This window comes from Lepus europaeus, unplaced genomic scaffold, assembly GCF_033115175.1.
Source record: "Lepus europaeus isolate LE1 unplaced genomic scaffold, mLepTim1.pri SCAFFOLD_3_1, whole genome shotgun sequence".
NCBI classification, from domain to species: Eukaryota; Metazoa; Chordata; class Mammalia; order Lagomorpha; family Leporidae; genus Lepus; species Lepus europaeus.
Genome location: NW_026909276.1, coordinates 15,556,529 through 15,579,679, shown reverse-complemented (window position 1 = coordinate 15,579,679; position 23,151 = coordinate 15,556,529). Strand labels below are relative to the sequence as shown.

The 23,151-nt window shown below is 37.0% G+C and overlaps 1 protein-coding gene across 1 annotated transcript in view; it reads right to left on the bottom strand.

Moving 5' to 3' along the window:
* LOC133755251 (zinc finger protein 345-like) overlaps positions 1 to 22,950 on the bottom strand; it is a 120,996-nt gene extending 98,046 nt beyond the window's left edge. The window contains 7 exon segments of the mRNA XM_062185439.1: positions 15,890 to 16,036; positions 16,038 to 16,095; positions 16,098 to 17,905; positions 21,146 to 21,155; positions 21,252 to 21,344; positions 21,594 to 21,720; positions 22,825 to 22,950. Of these exon segments, the coding sequence (XP_062041423.1) occupies positions 15,890 to 16,036; positions 16,038 to 16,095; positions 16,098 to 17,905; positions 21,146 to 21,155; positions 21,252 to 21,344; positions 21,594 to 21,720; positions 22,825 to 22,950 (2,369 nt within the window).
* Positions 22,951 to 23,151: the final 201 nt, after the last annotated feature.

The following is a 23,151-nucleotide window of genomic DNA, read 5'->3' as shown; positions in this document are numbered from 1 at the left end:
TCCAAATAATTTCTCCCATTCTTCCAGTTGCCTCTTTCTTTTCTTAGTATTTCCTTTGCAGTGCAGAAGCGCCTCAGCTTGATGTAATCCCATTCATCTAATTTGGTTTTGAATGCCTATTCTTCTGTCATCATTTGCACTGACAATGCTAATGTTTGCAGACTTTCCTCAGTGTTCTCCTCCACTAATTTGATAATATCACATCACAGATTTGGATCCTCAATCCATTTTGAGTTCATTTGTTATAAAATGTAAGTAGGATATTTTTTCATTTTTTTAGGCAGATATCCTATTTTTCCAACATTATTTGTTGAAGAGCTTCAGCTTTCACCATGGATTCATTTTAACTCCTTTCTCAAAGATTAGTTGGTTGAAGATGTGTTAGTATATTTCTGGAGTTTCCGTTCTGTCTCACTTATCTACATATGTATTTTTGTTCATTACCAGGCTGTTTTGATGATAATTTCCCTGTAATATGTCTTTAAATCTGATTTGTGGTATCCCCAGTTTTGTTTTTGCTGTGCAAAATTGCTTTAGCTATTCAGGGTCTGTCATGTTTCCATATAATTTTTTAAATTTAATTTTATTTAAGAATCAAAGGACAAAAGATATTTAAGGAGCCCAGAATTGTGGCTCAGTGGGTTAACATTCTTCATGTGATGCCAGCATCCCATATGAGCACCAATTCATATTCTTGCTGCTCCACTTCTGATCCAGATCCCTTCTCATGTGACTGAGAGAGCAGTGGGGGATGGCCAAAGTACTGGGACACTACCACACATATGGGAGGCTTAGATGGAATTCCAGCTTCCAGGATTCAATCTGTTCCAGGCTTGGTTATTGCAAGAATTTGGGGAGTGAGCCAGTGGAAGATCTCTCTTTCTCTTTCTCTCTCTCTCTCTCTCTCTCTCTCACTCTCGCTCTCTTTCTCTCTCTCTTAAATCTATTTTTCAAAACATAAGATAAATATTAAGAAAAAAAAACTGTCCAAATTCAGCCATAAAAATAGGTATAATTATAAGATCAAACTTTAAGCAAATGCTGGATCTCTAATGTCAACCATGGGTGTTTTCATTGGCAAATAAGTCATCACTGAATCAAATTAGGCAATATCTTTTAAAAATCTAATGCACCAGGACTGGCGCTGTGATTCAGCTGGCTAAGGCCTTGGCTTAGAGCACTGGCATCCCATTTGGGCACCGATCCTAGACCCGACTGCTCCTCTTCAGATCCAGCTCTCTGCTATGGCCTGACAAAGCAGTAGAACATGGCTCAAGTCCTTGGGCCCCTGTACCTGCATGAGAGATCCAGAAAAAGCTCCTGGCTTCTGGCTTTGGATCAGCACAGCTCCAGGTGTTGTGACCAACTAGGTAGTGAACCAGTGGATGGAAGACCTCTCTTTCTGTCTCTACCTCTCTCTGTAACTCTGTCTTGAAAATAAATAAAATAAATCATTTCCTTCAAATCCACTAATTATAACAGAAGTCACGGGGCCTGCACCATGTGCAGTAGGTTAATCCTCCATCTGCAGCGACGGATTCACATATGGTCACCGGTTCTTGTTGCAGCTGCTCCATTTCCAATCTGCTCCCTGCTGTGGCCTGGGAAAGCAGTGGAAAATGGCCCAAGTCCTTGGACCCCTGTATCCACGTGGGAGACTAGGAAGAAGCATCTGGCTCCTGGCTTCAAATCGGCACAGTTCGGGCCATTTCAGCTATCTGGGGAGTGAACCAACAGATGGAAAACATTTCTCTATGTCTCTCCCTCTCACTGTCTCTAATTCTAGCTTTCAAATAAATAAATAAAATATTAAAAAAATAGAAGTCACACACTCATTACCTTTCAATGATCTCATTTCTAAAATGTCAAAACTATTGAGGGAAAAGATGAACAAATATGTGTAAATACTACAGAAAATGGTAGAAAAAGAAAACTATAGTATGTCTTTATTTTGGTGCAAAGAATTTTTAAACTACATGTGGTTTTTCATTATATATATGTATATATAGATATATATATAGATATATAGATATATATATATATTGAACTGTGGAGTACAGAGACATTCATGTATTAACATGAAAGAAATATGTATTTGTGAGGTTCATAGCAAATGTCTTAGGTTTGGTTTTCAAAATGAAAATCAAAATCAAGATTGGAGAAGAGCTGAAAAAAATTTATATTATCATGAAATTAAATATTAACAGATATGAGATAGCTTTCATTTGGTAAACTAAATAATCTCCATTGATTATTATAATGACATTGCTAGTAGTTTCCTCCATGTGATTATTCCTTTAGGCATGGAAGCATAGGGTGTCTATTTTGGGAGAATTCTAAGATCAACTCTTTGTGTAACATGATGACAGCACAGTTTTGGGGAGACTGATTTGCAATTATTTTTATTAAAATTTTATTTATTTTTGAGGCACAGTTACAGACAAAGAGACTCAGAGATAGAGAGATCTTCCAACTGCTGTTTCATTCCCCAAATAGCTGCTATGACTGGAGCTGAGACAATCTGAATACAGGAGCCAGGATCTTTTTCTGAGTATGTGCAGGGGCTTGTTCTATCACCCACTGCTTTCTCAACCATTAGCTAGAAGCTTGATAAAATATGGGGCAGCTAGTATTCCACCTGGCACACATATGGGATGCTGGTGCTACAGGCAGAGGCATATCCTATATGCTATAGTGCTGGCCCCTATAGTTCTCTTACATTCAGTGGTTTGGGGGCAGTGAAGCAGCAGCCAAGATGATATTGGTATCTGAAGTAGTGTCATTGTAGTGAAGGCACCAGAATCCCTGAGGTATAATTTTGGCCAATGTAGATGATGAAATTTTGATGCAATTATATTTTTGAAAGATAATGACTTATTTAAGCATATGCTAATTTAGTGACAAGTTTTCTGCCAATAAAAATACCCATAGCTGATATCAGAGTTCCAACAGTAGTTTAAAAGTTGATCTCATAATTAATGCTAGTTATTAGGGCTCATTGATGGGGTTGTCAGTCTGGTCACAATATATCTAGATGGCAATGGTGGTATTAGCCAAAAATATTGAACTGTGGGTCACATCATTTGTCACCATTTCTTAATTGCATGGCTTCACTTTAAGGTTTGCGTTTCTGGATGACAACCAAATGCATGCATTCAAACCAACAATAATAGGATCAAATTCAGCAGAATGGTATGCAGCTGCATTGGATAGTTTTTTTCTTATTTGTCTTATTTACTTGGAAAGTAGATTTTTTAACTTTATTTAATAAATATAAATTTCCAAAGTACAGCTTTTGAATTATAGTGGCTTTTACCCACCATAACCTCCCTCCCACCCACAGCCATCCCAACTTCCGCTCCCTCACCCATCCCATTCACATCAAGATTCATTTTCAATTATCTTTATATACAGAAGATCAGTTTAGTGTATATTAAGTAAAGATTTCAACAGCTTGTACCCACAAAGAAACACAAAGTGTAAAGTACTGTTTGAGTACTAGTTATACCATTAATTCACATAATACAGCACATTAAGGAAAGAGATCCTACATGGGGAGTAAGTGCACAGTGACTCCTATTGTTGACTTAACAATTGACACTCTTGTTTCTGGCGTCAGTAATCACTCTAGGTTCTTGTCATTAGTTGCCAAGGCTATGGAAGCCTTTTGAGTTGGCCAACTCTGATCTTATTTAGACAAGGTCATAGTCAAAGTGGAAGTTCCCTCCTCCCTTCAGAGAAAGGTAACTCCTTTTTTGATGGCCTGTTCTTTCCGCTGGGATCTCACTCACAGCGATCTTTTATTTAGGTCTTTTGTTTTTTTTGCCAGAGTGTATTGGGTTTCCATGCCTGAAATATTCTCATGGACTTTTTAGTGAGATCCGAATGCCTTAAGGGCTGATTCTGAGGCCAGAGTGCTGTTTAGGACATCTACCATTCTATGAGTCTGCTGTGTATCCCACTTCCCATGTTGGATCATTCTCTCCTTTTTATTCTATCAGTTAGTATTTGGAGACACTAGTCTTGCTTATGTGATCCCTTTGGCTGTTTGTCTATCATTATGATCAATTGTGAACAGAAATTGATCACTTAGACTAGTGAGATGGCATTGGTACATGCCACCTTGATGGGATTAAATTGGAATCCCCTGGCATGTTTCTAACTCTACCGTTTGGGGCAAGTCCAATTGAGCATGTGCCAAACTGTACATCTCCTCCCTCTCTTATTCCCACTCTTATATTTAACAGGGATCACTTTTCAGTTAAATTTAAACACCTAGGATAATTGCATGTCAATTAAAGAGTTCAACCAATAGTATTAAGTAGAACAAAAAAAGTACTAAAGGGGATAAAGTATTAAGTTGTTCCTTGACAGTCAGAAAAAGGACTGATCAAGTCATTGTTTCTCATAGTGTCCATTTCATTTCAACATATTCCCTTTTTGGTGCTCAGTTAGTTGTCACTGATCAGGGATAACACATGATATTTGTCCCTTTGGGATTGGCTTAATTCACTTAGCATGATGTTTTCCAGATTCCTCCATCTTGTTGCAAATGACCATATTTCATTGTTTTCACTGCTGTATAGTATTCTGTAGATCACATATCCCATAATTTCTTTATCTAGTCTACTGTTGATGGGCATTTAGGTTGATTCCAGGTGTTAGCTATTGTGAATTGAGCTGCAATAAACATTGAGGTGCAGACAGCTCTTTTATTTGTCAATTTAATTTCATTTGGGTAAATTCCAAGGAGTGGGATGGCTGGGTTGTATGGTAGGGTTATATTCAAGTTTCTGAGGAATCTCCAGACAGACTTCCACAGTGGATTTAGCAGTAGATTTAAGGAGAGAGAAAGAGAAAGAGAAAGAGAAAGAGAAAGAGATAGAGAAAGAGAGAGAGAGAGAGAGAGAGAGAGAGAGAGAGAGAATAATCCATCATTTACTGGTTCACTCCCCAAATACTTGGAATACACAAGGCTTGATCAGATTGAATCCCAGAGGCTGAAACACAATGTAGGTCTCCCATATGTGTGGTAGTGTCCTAGTACTTTGGCCATCCCACACTACTCTCCAAGGCACATGAGAAGGAATCTATATCAGAAATGGGGCATCAGGACATGAATTGGTGCACATCTGGGTTGCAGGCACCACATGAAGGAACAATCCATTGAGCCACAATGATGGGCCACTCAAATGGCTTTTGTTATTTGATTTCATGAATGACCATCCCCTATATTCTAGTCTTGTTTACAACCATGCAGCACTGAACATGCCTGATCTCATAATATCAGGACTTGACAGAAAACAATGAAAGCAATATATTTTGGCAGTGGAATTTGCCACAAGGTCCAAGTTGGGCTACATAATTTATTTTTTCTTGCTTATCATTTTTATTAAAATAATGAGAGCAATTTTATGCATTCCATTGGTACAGTTCCAAGGAGAAAATCAGACTTCCCTTGATACCCTGCTTACCCAATACCCCTCCATCTATCACATGTCTTCATCAGGGTTCGCAAAAACAGTTTTAATCCACTCTATGTTCACAGGCTTAATTCACCACTTATCATGATATTCAACAAGTAAAATATAAAAAGACAACAGTTATACAGGATTCTAAATATGAGCAAAAAAATGACAGTCATATCCAAAGGTTAGACCTGTGCTAAGTAACGAGTTCAAAAAGAGTATGGAGAAAAAGAAAAACTGTACCTCACCAGAAGAGACAAGGGAATTCAAACAATCATGGAATCTAAAAATATCATTTTCACTACAAAACATTGCATTGCAGGTATTCTGTTAGTTAACACAGTTCAGAGCAAACAAAAATCTCTGTCTTTGGGGTACTGACTTATTTACATATTATGATTACAAAATTCAGATCTCAGTCTTCATCACTGAATAGTACTCTATAATGCATATATACAATAATTTTTTATCCAGTCTTCTGTTGTTGGTATCTGGTTTGATTCCAAATCTTAGGTTTTGTGAATTAATCTGCAGTGGACATGGAGGTACAGATAATACTTTCATGTGTTATTTTCTTTTAATAAATTCCCAGGACTTGGATTGCTGAGTTATTTTTTATACCTAAATTCAGATTTCTGAGTTATTTCCATCCTATTTTACAAAGTGGCCAACAAGTTATATTACCGCAAACAGTAGATTAAGGTATCTTTTTCACTACATCCTTGTCACCATGTGTTTTTTGTTGATTATTGCCTGGGAGCCATTCTAACTGGGTGAAATGAAAACTCATTGTTATTTTGATTGGCATTTCAATGATGGGTAGCCATCCTGATAACTTTTTCAACTGTCTGCTGGCCATTCGAATTCAAATTCTGGAAAAAATTCTGTTCATGCCCTTTGTCCATTTCTTAACTAGATTGTTAATTTACTATTGAATTTTTTGGTACTCAAGAAATTCACCTTCATTTATAAATGAGAGGTTTTTGGTACAGTGCCCTGGGTTGACAGTAGTGCTTTTTGCTTTTTTTTTCACTTTGACTATATCTCTCCATTATTTCTAGCCTTTAGGATTTCTGATGAGAAATCAATGATTAATGTAATTGGAGATGCTCTGTAGGTAATGTAATATTTCTCTCATGTGCATTTAAGAATCTTCACATTTATTTACTTGAAAGTTTGACTATACTGGGTCATTGTGAGAAATGTTTCTGATCATATCTGTAAGGATTTCTATGTGCTTCCTCTACTTGGTTGTCCCTTTTTCCAATTAAGGGAAATGATCTGTTATTATTCTACTGACTAGGCATTCTATTCCATTCTATCTTTTCATACCTTCAAGTACTTCTAGGCACACATGTTTCAACATTTGATAGTATCTCATAAATCCCAAATTGTATTTCACTGTTTCTAATTTTGCCTTCTCTTTTCATCTGGCAGATATATTTCCAAAGATTTGTCTTCTAACTTGAATATTCTTTCTTTTCCCATACCTAATGTTCTGGTAAGGCTTCCTACTCTATTTTCTATTTGATATATTAAGTCTTTTCTAATAATTCATTTTGATTTACCTTCTATACCTCTAGCTCTTGACAGAATTTTTCATTGATGCCATGATTGAATTTCTTTATTCTTTATATTTGCTTTTCTATGATTCCCTTCTGGGTGAGGGAAACAGAGCTCTGTGCTCTCCCTTCTTGCAGTTATCTGGGCATCTGGACTCCTGTTTGTCTTCCAGGTTGAGCCCAAAGTCAGTCTGTCAGTTGTTACTCAGATAATATCACAAGTGACACCTTCTGCCTCATGCACCTCTCAACTTGCTCTAAGAAGACGGCATCTCCTCTTTCCACAGGCTGAAAGATTCAACAGTGGTGCCTCAACTCATTGCTGCAAATTTGTACCATCCACACTGCTCCACAGTGTCTCTCTCCTTTATGTAGATTTTCCACTGCAAACTTCTCTGTAACTATATTCTAGGAATAAAGTCCTTCCACTTGTCTTCCATCAAAACTTCAATGAAAAGTTAAACAAAATAGATAAACCTCTAGCCAGACTAACAAGAAAATGTGAGGCAAAACTCAAATAAGTTATATTGGAGTTGAAAAAGAAGACATTACAACTGAAAGCACAGAAACACAAAGGATCATAAGAAACACTTAGAACTATATGCTAATAAACTGGAAAACCATTAAGAAATGGGTAAATTCCTGGAAACATATAACCTACAAATATTAAGACATAAAAGTATAGGCAATCTAAACAGACTCATAAAAAGCAATGAAATGGAAGCATAAATCCAACATCTTTCTTCCTGGAAATGACTGGGACCTGAGGTTTTTACTACTGAATTATAGAAAATATTCAGAAGAAATAAGTGCAATACTTTTCAAACTGTTTGATAAATATTGAACAAGATGGAATTCTGTCAAACTCTTTATGTGTATCACTTTGTTACCAAAACTGACCAATGATGTGGCACATAACTATCCAATATTCAATCATTTTTGTCAATTATGGGATATTAAACTTACTCATTCAGATTTCTGAATGTGAGCCATTCTAACTGGGGCGAGGTGAAACCTCGTTGTGGTTTTGATTTGCATTTCCCTGATTGCTAGTGATCTTGAACATTTTTTCATGTGTCTGTTGGCCATTTGGATTTCCTCTTTGGAAAGATGTCTGTTGAGGTCTTTGGCCCATCTCTTGAGTGGGTTGTTTGTTTTGTTGTTGTGGAGTTTCTTGATCTCTTTGTAGATTCTGACTATTAATCCTTTATCTGTAGCATAGTTTGCAAATATTTTCCCATTCTGTTAGTTGCCTCTTGACTATCCTGTTTCTTTAGCAATACAGAAACTTCTCAATTTGATGCAATCCCAATAGTTAATTTTGCTTTGACTGCCTGTGCTTCTGGGGTCTTTTCCAAGAAGTCTTTGCCAGTGCCTAAATTTTGCAGGGTTTCTCCAATTTTCTATAATAATTTGATGGTGTCAGGTCATAGATTTAGATCTTTAATCCATGTTGTGTGGGTTTTTGTGTAAGGTGTAAGGTATGTGTCTTGCTTCATTTTTTTGCACGTGGAAATCCAGTTTTCTCATCACCATTTGTTGAAAAGGTTTGTCCTTGCTCCAGGAATTGGTTTTAGATCCTTGATCAAATATAACTTGGCTGTAGATGTTTGGGTTGATTTCTGGTGTTTCTATTCTGCTCCATTGTTCTATCCATCTGTTTCTGTACCATGATGTTTTGATTACAACTGCCCCGTGTATGTCCTAAAATCTGGTTTTGTGACGACTCTCACTTTGTTTTTGTTGTACATGATTGCTTTAGCGTTTTGAGGTCTCCTGTGTCTCCATATGAATTTCAGCATCATATTTTCCAGATCTGAGAAGAATGTCTTTGGTATTTTGATTGGTATCGCATTGTGATATGAGCAGTATTGCTCAAGAGTAAAAAGTTATTCATATGCACAAGGGAAATATGATATTTCCTGCTCTTCATGATGTTTATTTCTGTATGTTAATGACATGTTTGTTGACTATCAACTTACTGGAATTGATAAATAAATATGTAGCTATCCTTTTCTAATAAAACTGCTTATGGATTTGTTCAATTATTTAACAGTTGAGGCTGCTAAGTCTGATGATAAAACTGTATGACAGAATATGTAGTTTTTTAGTAATGACACTACAGCTCTTAATCATTGTGTAATTTATTGTTTTGTTAAATAAAAAATATATTATATGCACTAATAACTCTCATATATTCTGTTAGCATTTTATATTAATATTTTATATTCACAAATGATGATGAGTCTTCACATAGATTTTTGTAATGTAGAGTCTGATTGGTTTTCTTCTACCTACACTGTACTTGTTTTCATAGTAGCAAAATGTTCTGTGCATTATACATTGCCTAAGTACTCATTCTATCAAATAACACTCTAGCTGTTAAGGCAACACTAACTGACATATTATTTATAACATTTATAGAATAATACACAAGATATTCACTTCAGCATCATCTGCTACTAACATACTAAACTAGTTAATGTATCTTTGCATTTTGTTTTGGTTGGTCTTGTAGTTAAGCTTTTTCAACTCTAGGGAAGACTAAAAATGCAAATGGTCATTCATTTTCAATTTGAGTTTCGATTATAGACCTTTGCATAAAGTTACTACTTTGCAAGAGCACAAATATCAAGGTTACTGGATCTCTAACATTCAGATGATATCTGGTTAGGTTACACTTGGATAATGTCCTGGGAAAATGTTGTTGTTTTTTTTTTTCTAAAAGTGGCATTACAAGTGGTTTTAAGTTTGTTCTATTGAAGTTTTCTGATGAAGTTCAATTATATATGTTGACTAAATTTATAAATAGACTTCTTTATCTAACATAATCACATCTTGTCTCCAACTGTGTGTAACTACTATACTTTTTTAAAAAAAGACTCCAATTGTGGTGACCATTTTGTCATAGCAGTTTAAGTCAGTGCTTGAGATATCTGAATCCCATATGCTACTGTTTGGTTTGAGTTCTAGTGGTAATTCTGCATCTTTGATGAACCTTCCTGCTAATGTGCCTGATAGGCAATGGATGATGGCCAAAGTGTTTGCATAGCTATTACACATGTGAGAGTCTTGGAAGGAATTCCTGGGTCCTAATTTTGTGTGATATGTCTTAAATTTTGTGAGCATTTGAGAAGTGAAGTCATGGATTAAAAAAATCTCTGTTTCCCTCCCTATTTATATCTTACTGTGCCTTTTAAATAAAGACAGAAATCTTATAAAAATCAGAGAGCTTCGTGTGGGTTTCAAATAATAAGATCAAATCATATACTCTGTCCAGGAGAATAAAAATTGAAAAAAATGCAAAGTGCTGAAAAATAAAAAGATAAAGCAAATATACAAAAATGTAAGAGATGGTCATAAAGAATACCCACTTTAACAATGGACCCAATAACTTTAAAATCAGTGGTGTTACTACAGATATGTAGGGGACACTTCATAATAACAAATTTTTAGATAAAATTATATATATATATATTATATACATATATATGTATATTTCCTTAACAGAAATGCTTAGCTTTATATGAAAAAGAGGAGAAAAATTCTTCAGAAACAGTATTTGGAGATGCCAATATCCTACCTTCAATAATGAACAGAATAACTATGAAAAATACTGAATAGGATAATGAAAACTTGAAAATATAAAACAACACAGTTAATTGACCAATATCATACCATTCAAGAAAACAAGCATTCTATTCAAATATGCATGCAACATTTTTCACAGGAAACAATATGCTAGGTCATATATGGCATACGTTTCAATGACTAAAATAATTGAAAATATTTTCTGAACAGAAGTGTGAACATTTGGCCTGTTTTTATGAAAATTCTTGGTATGCCTAAGTAGAAATCAGAGTGCCAGAGTTCAGGTCTTGGCTCTATTGCCGTCCTGTTAAGGTGAGTGTTGAGAGGAAGCAGGTAATGTCTCAAGTAGCCTGGTCTCTGCCATGTGAGGGAAATGGAATAATTTTCTGGCTTTGAAGTTTTCCCAGACCAACCTCACCTGTGGTAGATATCCCAAAGATCAAATCATTAGCTGGGCAAAACCTCTCTCTCCTTCTCCTTTTTTTTATCTTTATCTTTTCCTACCTCCTTCCCCCTACCTCCCTCTCAGGTTTTCAATTAAGTATTTATAGGGGCCAGCACATTGGCATAGTGGGTAAAGCTGCCACCTCAAGTTCCAGCATCCCATGCGGGTGCCAGTTAGAGTTCCTGCTGCTCAATTTCTAATCCAGATCTCTGTTTTGGCCTGGAAAAGCAGTAGAAGATGGCCTAAGACCTTGGGCTCCTGTACATCCATGAGATACCTGGAAAAAGCTCCAGTCTCCTGACTTCAGAATGACACAGCTCTAGCTGTTGCAGCCAATTACGGAACAAACCAGTGGATGGAAGACCTCTCTCTCTCTCTCTCTCTCTCTCTCTCTCTCTCTGCGTGTGTGTGTGTTTGTGTGTGTGTGTAACTCTTTCAAAAAAATAAAATCAAAACCCTTAAAATTATTCATTTTTAAATCTAGAAAACCAAAAACAGAAGGATAATTAAGAAATAGAAAAATATGTGGAAAATAAGCATCATGTTCTTAAATGTTAAATGGATTATGGAAAAATCACAAGAGAAGATGGGAACATTAGGATGTGATTAAAAATGAAATTACATTATAAAAAGATCATGTTGATCTAATAGGGACTGATGCATATTATCTATGCATCTAAGTGGAGGTCATTGGAATGTAATGTGGTGTTTCTCTCATGCACATCCTTGTAGACTTAAATACCCATCTCCATTGGTGCTTCCTGCTCTAGCTGGGCTGCCAAGGAATACAGTTTCTGCATCAAAATTCAGACAAGAAACATAGGATAAGATGTGTGAAGTCTGATGCATTATTTTAACACCATGAAGAGTGTGTCATATCATCCAATACTCCAAAATACACCCTGTCCTCTTATTTATGAAGTTTTCATCCTCATAAACTGAGATACAACTAAAAGTTATGTAGTGGCATCACTCTCTTGTGAGCAAGGGACAACTATGCCCAAATGCACACTACCCTCCTCCATCATTGGTTGATTCTCTTTGATATTTGGAACTTTTGCTGACTGAGAAAGATTCAATGGGAAATGATTACTCTGCTGGAAGGAATTTCCATTATGGGACCAGGGATAGTCATGCAGGGTAGATGATCCTATAACTCTCTCAAATGGATGTGCAGAGTCTTGGTTCTAGCATTGTGTTGGAGGCCAGTTTGAAGACTTTAACACCCACAAATAAGCTGACAATTTTCATATACAAAATTATCTATTTTTGTGGTTGGAAGTTGCAGGGTTGAGGCACAGACTGGTATCCAAAGGTTTCCAGGGCTGACATCCCGGTGGTGGGAAATAATGTAATGCTCCAGGTGTTAATTATGCATGAACTCAGCGGGAATCTTAGCAGTTATTACAGCTGCTTCCCAACTTCCAGTAGCCATTAACATGCCCCAGGGGTGTGCTGTTAAACAACTCTCTTGAAAGGATGTACCTCATACAATACCCAAGGTGAGAGACAGTGACTAGTCACCACCCATGTTTGTTCAAATGTTGGTAAGCAATTCTCCGCAAAGGTACTTTCATGTGCACATCCCTCAAGCCTTGTGCCTCAGACCAACAGCATAGGGCTGAGACAAGAGGTGTGGTAGGAACAGAGCAGGGGCTACAGTAATTAAGTGGCAAAGGAAATAATGAAACACAAACTGAGACATGTCTGGGGAACAGAGTGTGCTACAGTGCCCTGACATTGTTGATCCAGGCCCACTATACAGAGCCCCCCATGAATGGTTATGGTGATCGGAGTCCAGATGCCAGCATGTCCCATGAGACAAGAGATCAGAATCCAAGTACCCTAGAGGGCCTGCATATTCAGGAGCAGGAGACAGGTTTCAGGCTCCCTCTGTTGTGCTAGTATGTTTGAGGAAGTGATAGATTCAGGAGTTTGTGATCCTCACCATGCTTACATGTTTGGGGATTCAAGCACGGACAATAACTCACACACATATGGGATGCACGAAACAATGCCTTACCACACCACAGCACAATCAATGGTTGGAACTATGAGGCCTGGCACCAGAGGTGGTAGATGAAAAGATCTCTTGTGGCAGGAGTAAAAAGGTCTTAATGATTTTTCCATGGTGTGTTTTTCTTCCCTTCATCTGGCACACATTGTATCTACATGTGATTTACTCCTAGTAGTAGTTCCATATGTTGCCTCCCCTCTGCAAGAGTTTAGGATTCAACTAATAATTATGGCAGAAACAAAATAAGTCTGACATTTTACTTAAGACATCACCAATGTCCACAGCAGATTTCAGATTGTTTTGACTTCTCCCCAATAATCTGAATGTCACTGGATTATGGATCAATGGGCCATTAGAATAAAAAATTGGAGGTAGAAATTCGAAGAAATAGAAATATCTAGCTGCAAGAGGGGCAATGGTAATAAAAAGAATCCTCAATCAATGTATGGATGCTTTTTCAGTTCCCTCATTTTTTTCAAATTCTCAGTAATATCATGGCATCTTATGTATCTGTGGCTAGCACACACATGATGAATTCTGCAAATTGTTATGGCATTTGGTTATGAGGGGAAGGCTTAGATTTCTGATGGATGAGCTGACTCTGTAGCAGTGTTAGGTAGTTCTTGCTGGCATAATCCTGGGAGATGCAATGAAGGGCTGGAGTTTGAGTAATGTGGAGCTGCAATGCAAGTATGGAAGTCCTCTGTTCGTGGTGCTACTAACTGTGTGTATCATTTCCAAGGAATTCATAGAAATAAAACAGGTCAGAAACATGCCAAATGAATCCAATCGAGTCAGGATTTAGTTACAAAAAAAGAGTAAATCACTACAATAAGGTGGAAAGAAAATTGTCCAAGGAACAAAAGTGAAAGTAAATACTGATGGGGTAGGAATTATAACAAAAAAAAATAAGCTCCTACTTAGAATGCATACTGGAATCCCATATTAGAGTGCTAATGGGCTTCATGAGCCTGATCCCTACAAATGTACCTGGGAAAGATATCACATAATTGTTCTAATAACAATTGTGTCAAAGACACAGATGGAAATCAGGAATCCTGGCTTTGGTCTGGTGGAGATCTGGTTTTTGCAGCCATCTGGGGAGTGAAACACTGGAGGGAAGATATCTATGTGTTTTTATTTTCCACTCTCAGTTTTCCTTTAGAGACAATTTTTTTAAAAACATTGATTTGATTCTTTGAAAAATATATAGACCTACACATACACACACACACAGAGAGAGAGAGTGAGAGAGAGAGACAGAGACAGAGACAAAGTAGAAAGTGATTCTATTTTCTGGTTCACTCCCAAAATAATCACAATGGATAGAATTGGGATAGGCCAAATGCAAGAGTTTGGTACCCCACCCTTGAATCTAGTTTGTGTGATAGGATCAGCACTTGGTTCCCCAAATGCGTTATCAGGGATCTGGATCAGAAGTAGAACAGTGAGGAATTGAACAGGAGCTTACTTGGGATGCTCATAGCACAGGTAACAGATTTAACAATGTATGACACATTGCTAGCTGTAAATTTTTTTTAAAAAATAAACACAGGCTAATCTCAGAGAGACTTTTGTGGGCCATATGTCACCCAAACACTGACAGCGTCTGCTCTGCAACTGATACACAGATATAGTAATCTGAGCAAAATTAGAAGGCCTTCAGAGAGGCAAATAAGTGATTGTCAAGACTACAGATGTCACAAGTGTCACTGCCCCATCTGGACAAAAGGTCCATCACTCAAAGTGAGTGTTTTGTTTTGTAGTCATCAAATGAGTTAATAGAAATGCCTGTGGTTACATTACTAGTTTGTAGTAGACTAGTGTTTGGAAAGAATCTTGGAAAGACAGAAAAATGGCAACATCATTTAATAACATTGTAAATGATAAAGATGACATTTCAAACACAAGAGTGTTAAAGAATGCATGTTTATTTGTTATCAAAATTAAAATGCGAAATCAGAGCTCATTTACATTTTTCCACTCAACTATGGGAAACCAGGTGCAGTGTGCATGTCAAAGAGAAGTTAGGTTCTAAGGAAATTGTATGATTCTGATATACAATGTTACTCTCTCATGTGAATTTCTTAGTACTTGCTGAGGTGTGATATTCAATAGAGTTTCCCCAGATTCATTACACTTTTACATTGTTTTCTATGTGTCTTGCTAATGCTTTCATAGGGTTTTCCCTCCATATCAGTTCTCTGGTATATGGTGATAGCTGGTCTATGATAATGAATTTTTCTATATTTATATGCTTTTGCATCTCTGATTTCCTTAAAATATGCTGAAGAGCAATTGCTGAGCAAGAATTTTTCAGTCATTGCAGTGAATATTTGCTTTTCATTTCTGTGGATTTGACGTCCATTGCAGTATAACAATTGGCAAAATATTGCATTCAAAAATTTATTTCATGTGTTAATTTTGAGACTCTGTGAGGCTTGAGTTATGTGAAAATACACTTTCACACTCACTAGATTCACATGGTTTCTCCACTGTGTGAATTTTCTGATGTCTAATCAGTGCTAACTCTCTGTTGTGTAATGAATACTGACCTTTGCGAAAAGGTTTTTCCACATTTATTATACTCATAAGGTTTCTCACTTGTGTGAGTTCTATGATGCTTTAAGGGATTGGACTTTGAACTGAAGGCTTTTCCACACACACTGCATTCCTAAGGTTTCTTCCCCATGTGAACTCACTGATGTGCAATGAGAGCTGACCTCCATAAAAAGGCTTTTCCACACTCACAACATACATGAGGTTTCTGCCTTGGGTAAATTCCTGGTGTGTAATGAGTTCTGACCTTTGGGTAAAGGCTTTTCCACACTCACTACATTTATGAGTTTTCGATCTTGTGTGAATTCTCTGTTGCACTATGAGTTGTGACTTACAGCCATAAGCTTTCCCACACTCATTACATTCATAAGGCTTCTCCCCTGTGTGAATTCTGATGATTTATGAGGTCAGAGTTTGAGCAAAAGGCTTTCCCACACTCATTACATTCATAAGCTTCTCCCCTGTGTGAATTCTCTGATGCACTATGAGTTGTGACTTATAGCCATAAGCTTTTCCACACTCATTACATTCATAAGGCTTCTCCCCTGTGTGACTTCTCTGATGATTTATGAGGCTGAATTTTGAGCAAAATGCTTTTCCACACTCATTACATTCATGAGGCTTCTCCCCTGTGTGAATTCTCTGATGCATTACGAGGTGCGACTTCTGGCCAAAAGTTTTTCCACACACTTTACATTCATGAGGTTTCTCCCTTGTGTGAATTCTCCGATGCACTATGAGGTATGATTGATATCCAAAGGCTTTTCCACACTCATTACATTCAAAAGGCTTCTCTCCTGTGTGAATTCTCTGATGAATTATGAGTTGTGACTTCTGGCCATAAGCTTTTCCACACTCATTACATTCATAAGGCTTCTCCCCTGTGTGAATTCTCTGATGCATTATGAGGTGTGACTTCTGGCCAAAAGTTTTTCCACACTCTTTACATTCATGAGGTTTCTCTCTTGTGTGAATTCTCTGATGCACTATGAGGTATGATTTATATCCAAAGGCTTTTCCACACTCATTACATTCAAAAGGCTTCTCCCCTGTGTGAATTCTCTGATGATTTATGAGGTTGGATTTTGAGCAAAATGCTTTTCCACACTCATTACATTCATAAGGCTTCTCCCCTGTGTGAATTCTCTGATGATTTATGAGGTTGGATTTTGAGCAAAATGCTTTTCCACACTCATTACATTCATAAGGCTTCTCCCCTGTGTGAATTCTCTGATGATTTATGAGGTTGAATTTTGAGCAAAATGCTTTTCCACACTCATTACATTCAAAAGGCTTCTCCCCTGTGTGAATTCTCTGATGATTTATGAGGTTGGATTTTGAGCAAAATGCTTTTCCACACTCATTACATTCATAAGGCTTCTCCCCTGTGTGAATTCTCTGATGAATTATGAGGTTGGATTTTGAGCAAAAGGCTTTTCCACACTCATAGCATTCATAAGGCTTCTCCCCTGTGTGAATTCTTTGATGCTTTATGAAGTGTGACTTATAGCCAAAAGTTTTTCCACACTCATTACATTCATAAGGCTTCTTCCCTGTGTGAATTGTCTGATGCATTATCAGGTGTGAGTTGGGGTCAAAGGCTTTTCCACACTTATTGAATTCATAAGATTTATTCTGTGTGTTAATTCTCTGATGCGCTTTGAGGTGGGATTTCCTGCAATATGTTCTTCCATACGCACTGCAATCATAAATTTTTTGTCCTGTGTGAATTCTAGTGAGATCTAGCTCCTTGGAAATATTTTTTCTACATTCATTGCACCCATAGAGATTTTCCCCTATTTGAATTCTGTGATGGATGCTAAGGCTAGATTTACAATTGAAAGATTTACCACAGTGGACACATCCATAATGACTTTTTGCTTTGTGCAGTAATTGATTTCCTATAAGATCTGATTTGTTATTGAGAGATTCCTCACAGTTCAAATATTTGTGGAATTTCTCTCCTGAGTATGTTGGTTGATGCTTACTGAAATATGTATTTTTAATCAAAGTTTTTTTTTCAGCCTGAGTTGTTTTTCCAACAATGACAGTTAACTTGTTGCAAGCATCTCTGATACAAAGATTCTCACATTGAAATAATATCCTCTTCCTGTGAAAGGATTCCTCTTTCCCCCTGTATTCAACAACATGCTGCACTGTGTGAATCTTGTTATGCTGACTAAAATCTTCCCAACATTGGAGTGAGTCCACATGTGCCTCAGGGTTGGCGTGTTTCTCCCCAGCTGGCATTTCATCAGGCTTCCTAAGGAGAAGTACATTCTGAAATAAATTATATTTTTCAGGTTTCTTTACTGGACAACTTACCTTTTTATCAGTTTTACATATGGCCATAGATTAAATTTTTTGTTAATTCAGCTATTTTATTATTTGATATACTACTTTTTGTGTTTATAGCTTGCCTGAAGCTTATCTCTTGATTTTTCTTTGTGGCTCCAAACAGTGTATATTTTCTGTGGGCAACTGAAATGAGAAAAAAAATCAACCATACTCCTGAACCACATGTAAGTGTTTTTTGGGAATGCTCATAGAAGACAGTTAGGTTTGTTTCTACCCTATATAATCATAAAATTTTAATATAACAGTAAAATGTACACATTTATGACCATTAGATGATTTCCCCTTAATATAATAATATAATCAACTATACAAACGGTTCTCGCAATGCTAAATAACATTTTAACTTCCTGAATTTTTTATTTAAGTGGCTGGAGCAGCTGAGGATGTGTTACAGTTGGCCAAGCCACTGCTTAGCATGCCTGCATCCTGTAACAGTGCCAGTTTGACTCCTCGCTACTCTTCTTTCAATATAGCAAATTGCTATTATATTCTGGGAGACACCAGATTATGATTCAGGTTCATGGAGGTTTGTGGCAATCATCCAAACATGAAAGATTAATATACAGTTCCAGATTTTTTTTTCTTCAGGGGGCCTAAATCTAACTGTTGAAGACATTTGAGAAGTTAACTTGTATACAAAAGATATAACTCTGTCATTTCTCTATCTCTTACTGCCACTATGCCTTTCAATTAAATTATAACATGCAAGTATTTTAATAAGTAGGAAGACAATGAGCAAAAATGTTCTCTCTCTGGTGGCAGCAGTAAACTGAGTGCTCTCAACTGTCATTTGTTTTCCCTATTCTTTTTCTGCATTTTTTTTTCTGATTTAAATGTCATGTGTTGCGCTTCTCTGATGATCTTTCAGCTTTGAAGATGGAAATGACTTTCTGGATCACTTACTTGCAAGTGCCGAATACGACTATCCCTCAATCATATCCATTGGCTAAAAGCATGATCTCTGTCTATGATTGTTTCATGTTCAGTTTCGCAGGGGAATGCACATAGGCATCAGTGGAATTATTCATGTGAAACAAATCATTTTACACGTACTCTATTATTACTGCTTTCTCCATCTTTCTAAGGAAACCTGAGATCTTGATATTTTCATTATCATAAAAGAGAGAAATATCCCAATGCACCATCAGGGGGATGCTCTCCATCCAAGTTTAGGGAAAATGCTTCTGCAACTCAAGTTGTGCACCACTTCTTGAAAATTGTTTTCTACCTCATTCTGAGATTAACAGACCTTGTATTATCCTATCGCTTCTTGGTGTATGCATACAAATGTTGAAAATATAATGTGAAGGCTGTTAATTTCTGTGTTGGAAGGTTAGTATGGTTCTATTTTCACAGGTGTCTAAGTCTTAATTATATATATATATATGTATATATATATATAAAACTCTCTATATATATGTATATATATATAATTTCTTTCATGTTTTTAATTATATTTAAAGAGATAGTAGATGATTATGTGGCAAAATAATATAAACTGATAGCCTTTAACACTGGCATCCCATAATGAAGTACTGGTTTAAAACTGTTCTTCCCCATTGTAATCCATAAGCTGTACTTTGGAAATTTATATTCATTAAATAAAAGTTTAAAAAATAAATGAAACTGTTCTTCCAGATCCTGGCTCATAAAATAGAAAACAGTGGAAGATGGCCCCATTACGTGGGCCCCTTCCACTTCTGTGGGAACCTAGATGGAGTTCAAGGCTGTTGGCTTCACCTGGCATGATCCTGAGCATTGTGGAAATTTGTTGAAGTAAACCAGGAAACGGAAGTTTTTTTTTTCCTTCTGGCTCTCCTTGTCTCTGTCATTCTTACAATCTTTTAAAAAGATATAGAAAAATATATGTCTAAGTACAAGCTCCCTCTCAACAAATGTAAGGAATTTAACATTATTCCATGGGTTTGTTTGGGCTTGGAAACCAAAATCAACTGATTCATTTATGTAGCAGATAACCACATATTTCCATATTACTATTACAGTTTCTACTTAGCACCATGATTTCTGATGTCACAAACAGGCTTGTTCTGAACCATCTTTTATAATTTTCTTATTTATTTCATTGTTTCAGAGATACATAATCAGAGACAAATAGAACTCATTCACTGGATTATTTTTCAAAAAATTGCAAAGACTATCATATTATACATTTTCTTTGTCATTTTAGAGAAGATAATTAAACAAGAGACAATGAAGAGAGAGAAGTAAGAGAGCTTCTATTCACTGGCTTAGCCCTCATATTTATGCAATAGCATGGATGATGCCTAATCAAATAAAGGAGTGAGGAATTGAACTCAGCAAGCCAAAGAAAGCAGTGCTTATGTTCCAGCCAATTAGTAAGCAATGGAAGACCTAAAATAATTGATACATTTCTGAAGGAACCCCAGGATATGAATGTAGAGAGAAGGATAAATTAGTATGTATGTGATTTATAGAATCTAAGAAATGAATTTATTGGAAACTGAGAGTGTTCAAATGTTTTTTTAAATCTAAGAAAATATTGGGGTTAGTGTTGTGGCACACCAGGAGAGTTAAACTACTGTCTGCAGCACTAGAATTCCATATGTGTGCTGATTCAAAACCCAGCTGTTTCACTTTTAATCCATGTTCCAATCAGTTGGCCTGGAAATATGGCAGAGGACCTCCTAGGTTCTTGGATCCTTGTACCCAAGTTGGAGTTCCAGCTGAAGATCCTGGAAACTGATTTGGCTTTGCCTAAAGTCACTCATTGAAGCCAACTGCAGAGCGAACCAGGAGATCAAAAGTCTCTTCTCTCTCTCCCTCTCTGTCTCTCTGTCTTTCCCTCCCTCCCTCCCTCTTGTTATCCTTTCTTTTTTGTGACAGGCAGAGTGGACAGTGAGAGAGAGACAGAGACAGAGAGAAAGGTCTTCCTTTGCCTTTGGTTCACCCTCCAATGGCCACTGTGGCCAGCGCGCTGCAGCCGGTGCACCGCACTAATCCAAAGGCAGGAGCCAGATGCTTATCCTGGTCTCCCATGGAGTGTAGGGTTGTTATCCTTTCAAATAAATAATTATTTTAAATGATCTCTAAGAACAGAAAACAAGAAGAACATGCATATGACATTATTTCTTGGAAACTAGAATGCTTATGTCTGATGCATTACCTTAGCTGTCCTTAGGGCAGAGATTTGAAAAAAATGTGCTAAGAACCCAGACAACATATATTGAGCTCTCTCTGCCAGCCTCACTGCCAAGTATTTGATGACTTACCTGGAAAACATTGCCTTAGTTGTTTTCCCAAAGTCCATGGTTCTGTTCCTTGTTCCAACTTGACAATCACATTAGGCTTGGAAGTGCAGTAACCTGTTTGCGGGAAATAATGTGGGACTTTGACAAATCATTAACTTGAAGTTTTTAAGGAAAAACACATTGCCCAGGAGATGTATTACAAATGGGATAATTTGAATTGTTTCCTGGAGGGTAGATATTAACATTCCTTATTGCCTCAAATCCTAGACCTGCCAAATGTAAACACTATAAAGTGGTCTTCATTTGTCAAATGAACAGAATGAACAAAAGTATTCCACATGGACTTAAAAGAGATTCACTTACCCACAGACAGCAGGTTGCTGTAGGTCTCTAGCATCACTTCCCTATACAGGGTTTTCTGTGCATTGTCCATGACCTGCCATTCCTCCTGGGTAAATTCCACAACCAGATCTTCAAATGACACAAACACCTATGACAGAACATTTATCCTCAGCTCTTAGTCACTAAACAGGCTGAGAGTACTTTCTTCTGTGTATGTTCTAATCACATCTAGATGGATGCAGCTTACTTTGTAATATATATAGCAACAGAAGGCAAAATCAAAATGAAAATCTTTCCCTACGTTAAATTCACAATTCAAAAAATCAACAGAATTTTACTTATTGATCTATAACTGATCTTTGTTTTTCTAATGATTCTGAAATTAGTTCATAGTAAAAACTCTAGATATGAATATAAACATATGAGTGAAAGGACATGGTAGATAAGAGAGAAATACTAATTTTTGAATCATTTACAAAGTTAATTACTGGATCATTCTGAGATCTTATGAAGTAATACTAGTAAAATTCAATTTTTTATTCCACCTTGAAAAATAAAATACTTAGAAATATTTTAAAAATGAATTTGCATTAATGACTAGATATTCCCTATAGCTTGTATTGAAATTAAGTATATATCTCATAAATGGTTCTTTTATTTTCTGTGGATGTGTCCATTAACATTTTCTGTTTTCTTTTTACCTTACTTTTCATGGAGTAATCATTAAATTAATAAAATTTTAAATAATATAAACTTAAATAAGGGAAACAAACTACAGTATCATGTAAAAATATATTCATGTAACAAGCATCTGAGTCTCAGCCAGTCATAGACAGCCAACTGAGCAGAAAACATCTATATGAGGCAACTGCCAAGCTGTGACAAATCAGGATGCTTCAGTGCATTTTGTCTTTAGCAATTTTTACTACACACAATTATCTTGTATTTCATATTTCCTGGGTATTTATCTATTATGATATAAAAACATAATTAATATAGATGATATACAGAATTTTAAAAATATAATGTTACGACTGCTATCCCAAGCCATAGCAGAGAGCTGGATCGGAAGAGGAGCAGCTAGGACTAGAACTGGCACCCTCCTTTCCGTGTGGCTCGGGGTTGGGAACAGAAGTTCATTCACTGATCAGAGAGGGCCCTGAGAGGCCGCACTGTTCCTTCTCCCACATTCACTAGGGAGTCTTGCTCTGCAAGTGCAGTTACAAGCAGTTCAGGAGCGCACACCCCAGACCTGCCGTCCACTGTGCTTCTGCATCTGCCACCGTGGGTCCCAAGTTCCAGCGACTCCTGTCCCACACTCTCTGCTTTGCTCCCCGTGTGTTCTGAAGAAAGGGGACCTGCTCCCGAGATTTTCCATGCCTCAGGAAAAGACTCAAGAAAAAAACTGCAGAGGAAACGCTTCCAGATCTAGTGGATGTGACACAGAGGACCTACAGGGAGCCCACCGCATGGAAACCCAACCGCAGGAGCCGAGCCGCAGAATCTCGCAAGCGCGGGGAATGAACAGAAGGTAACACAAAGACATCAGAAACCCGAGACATTGGGGGGAAAAGGCAGA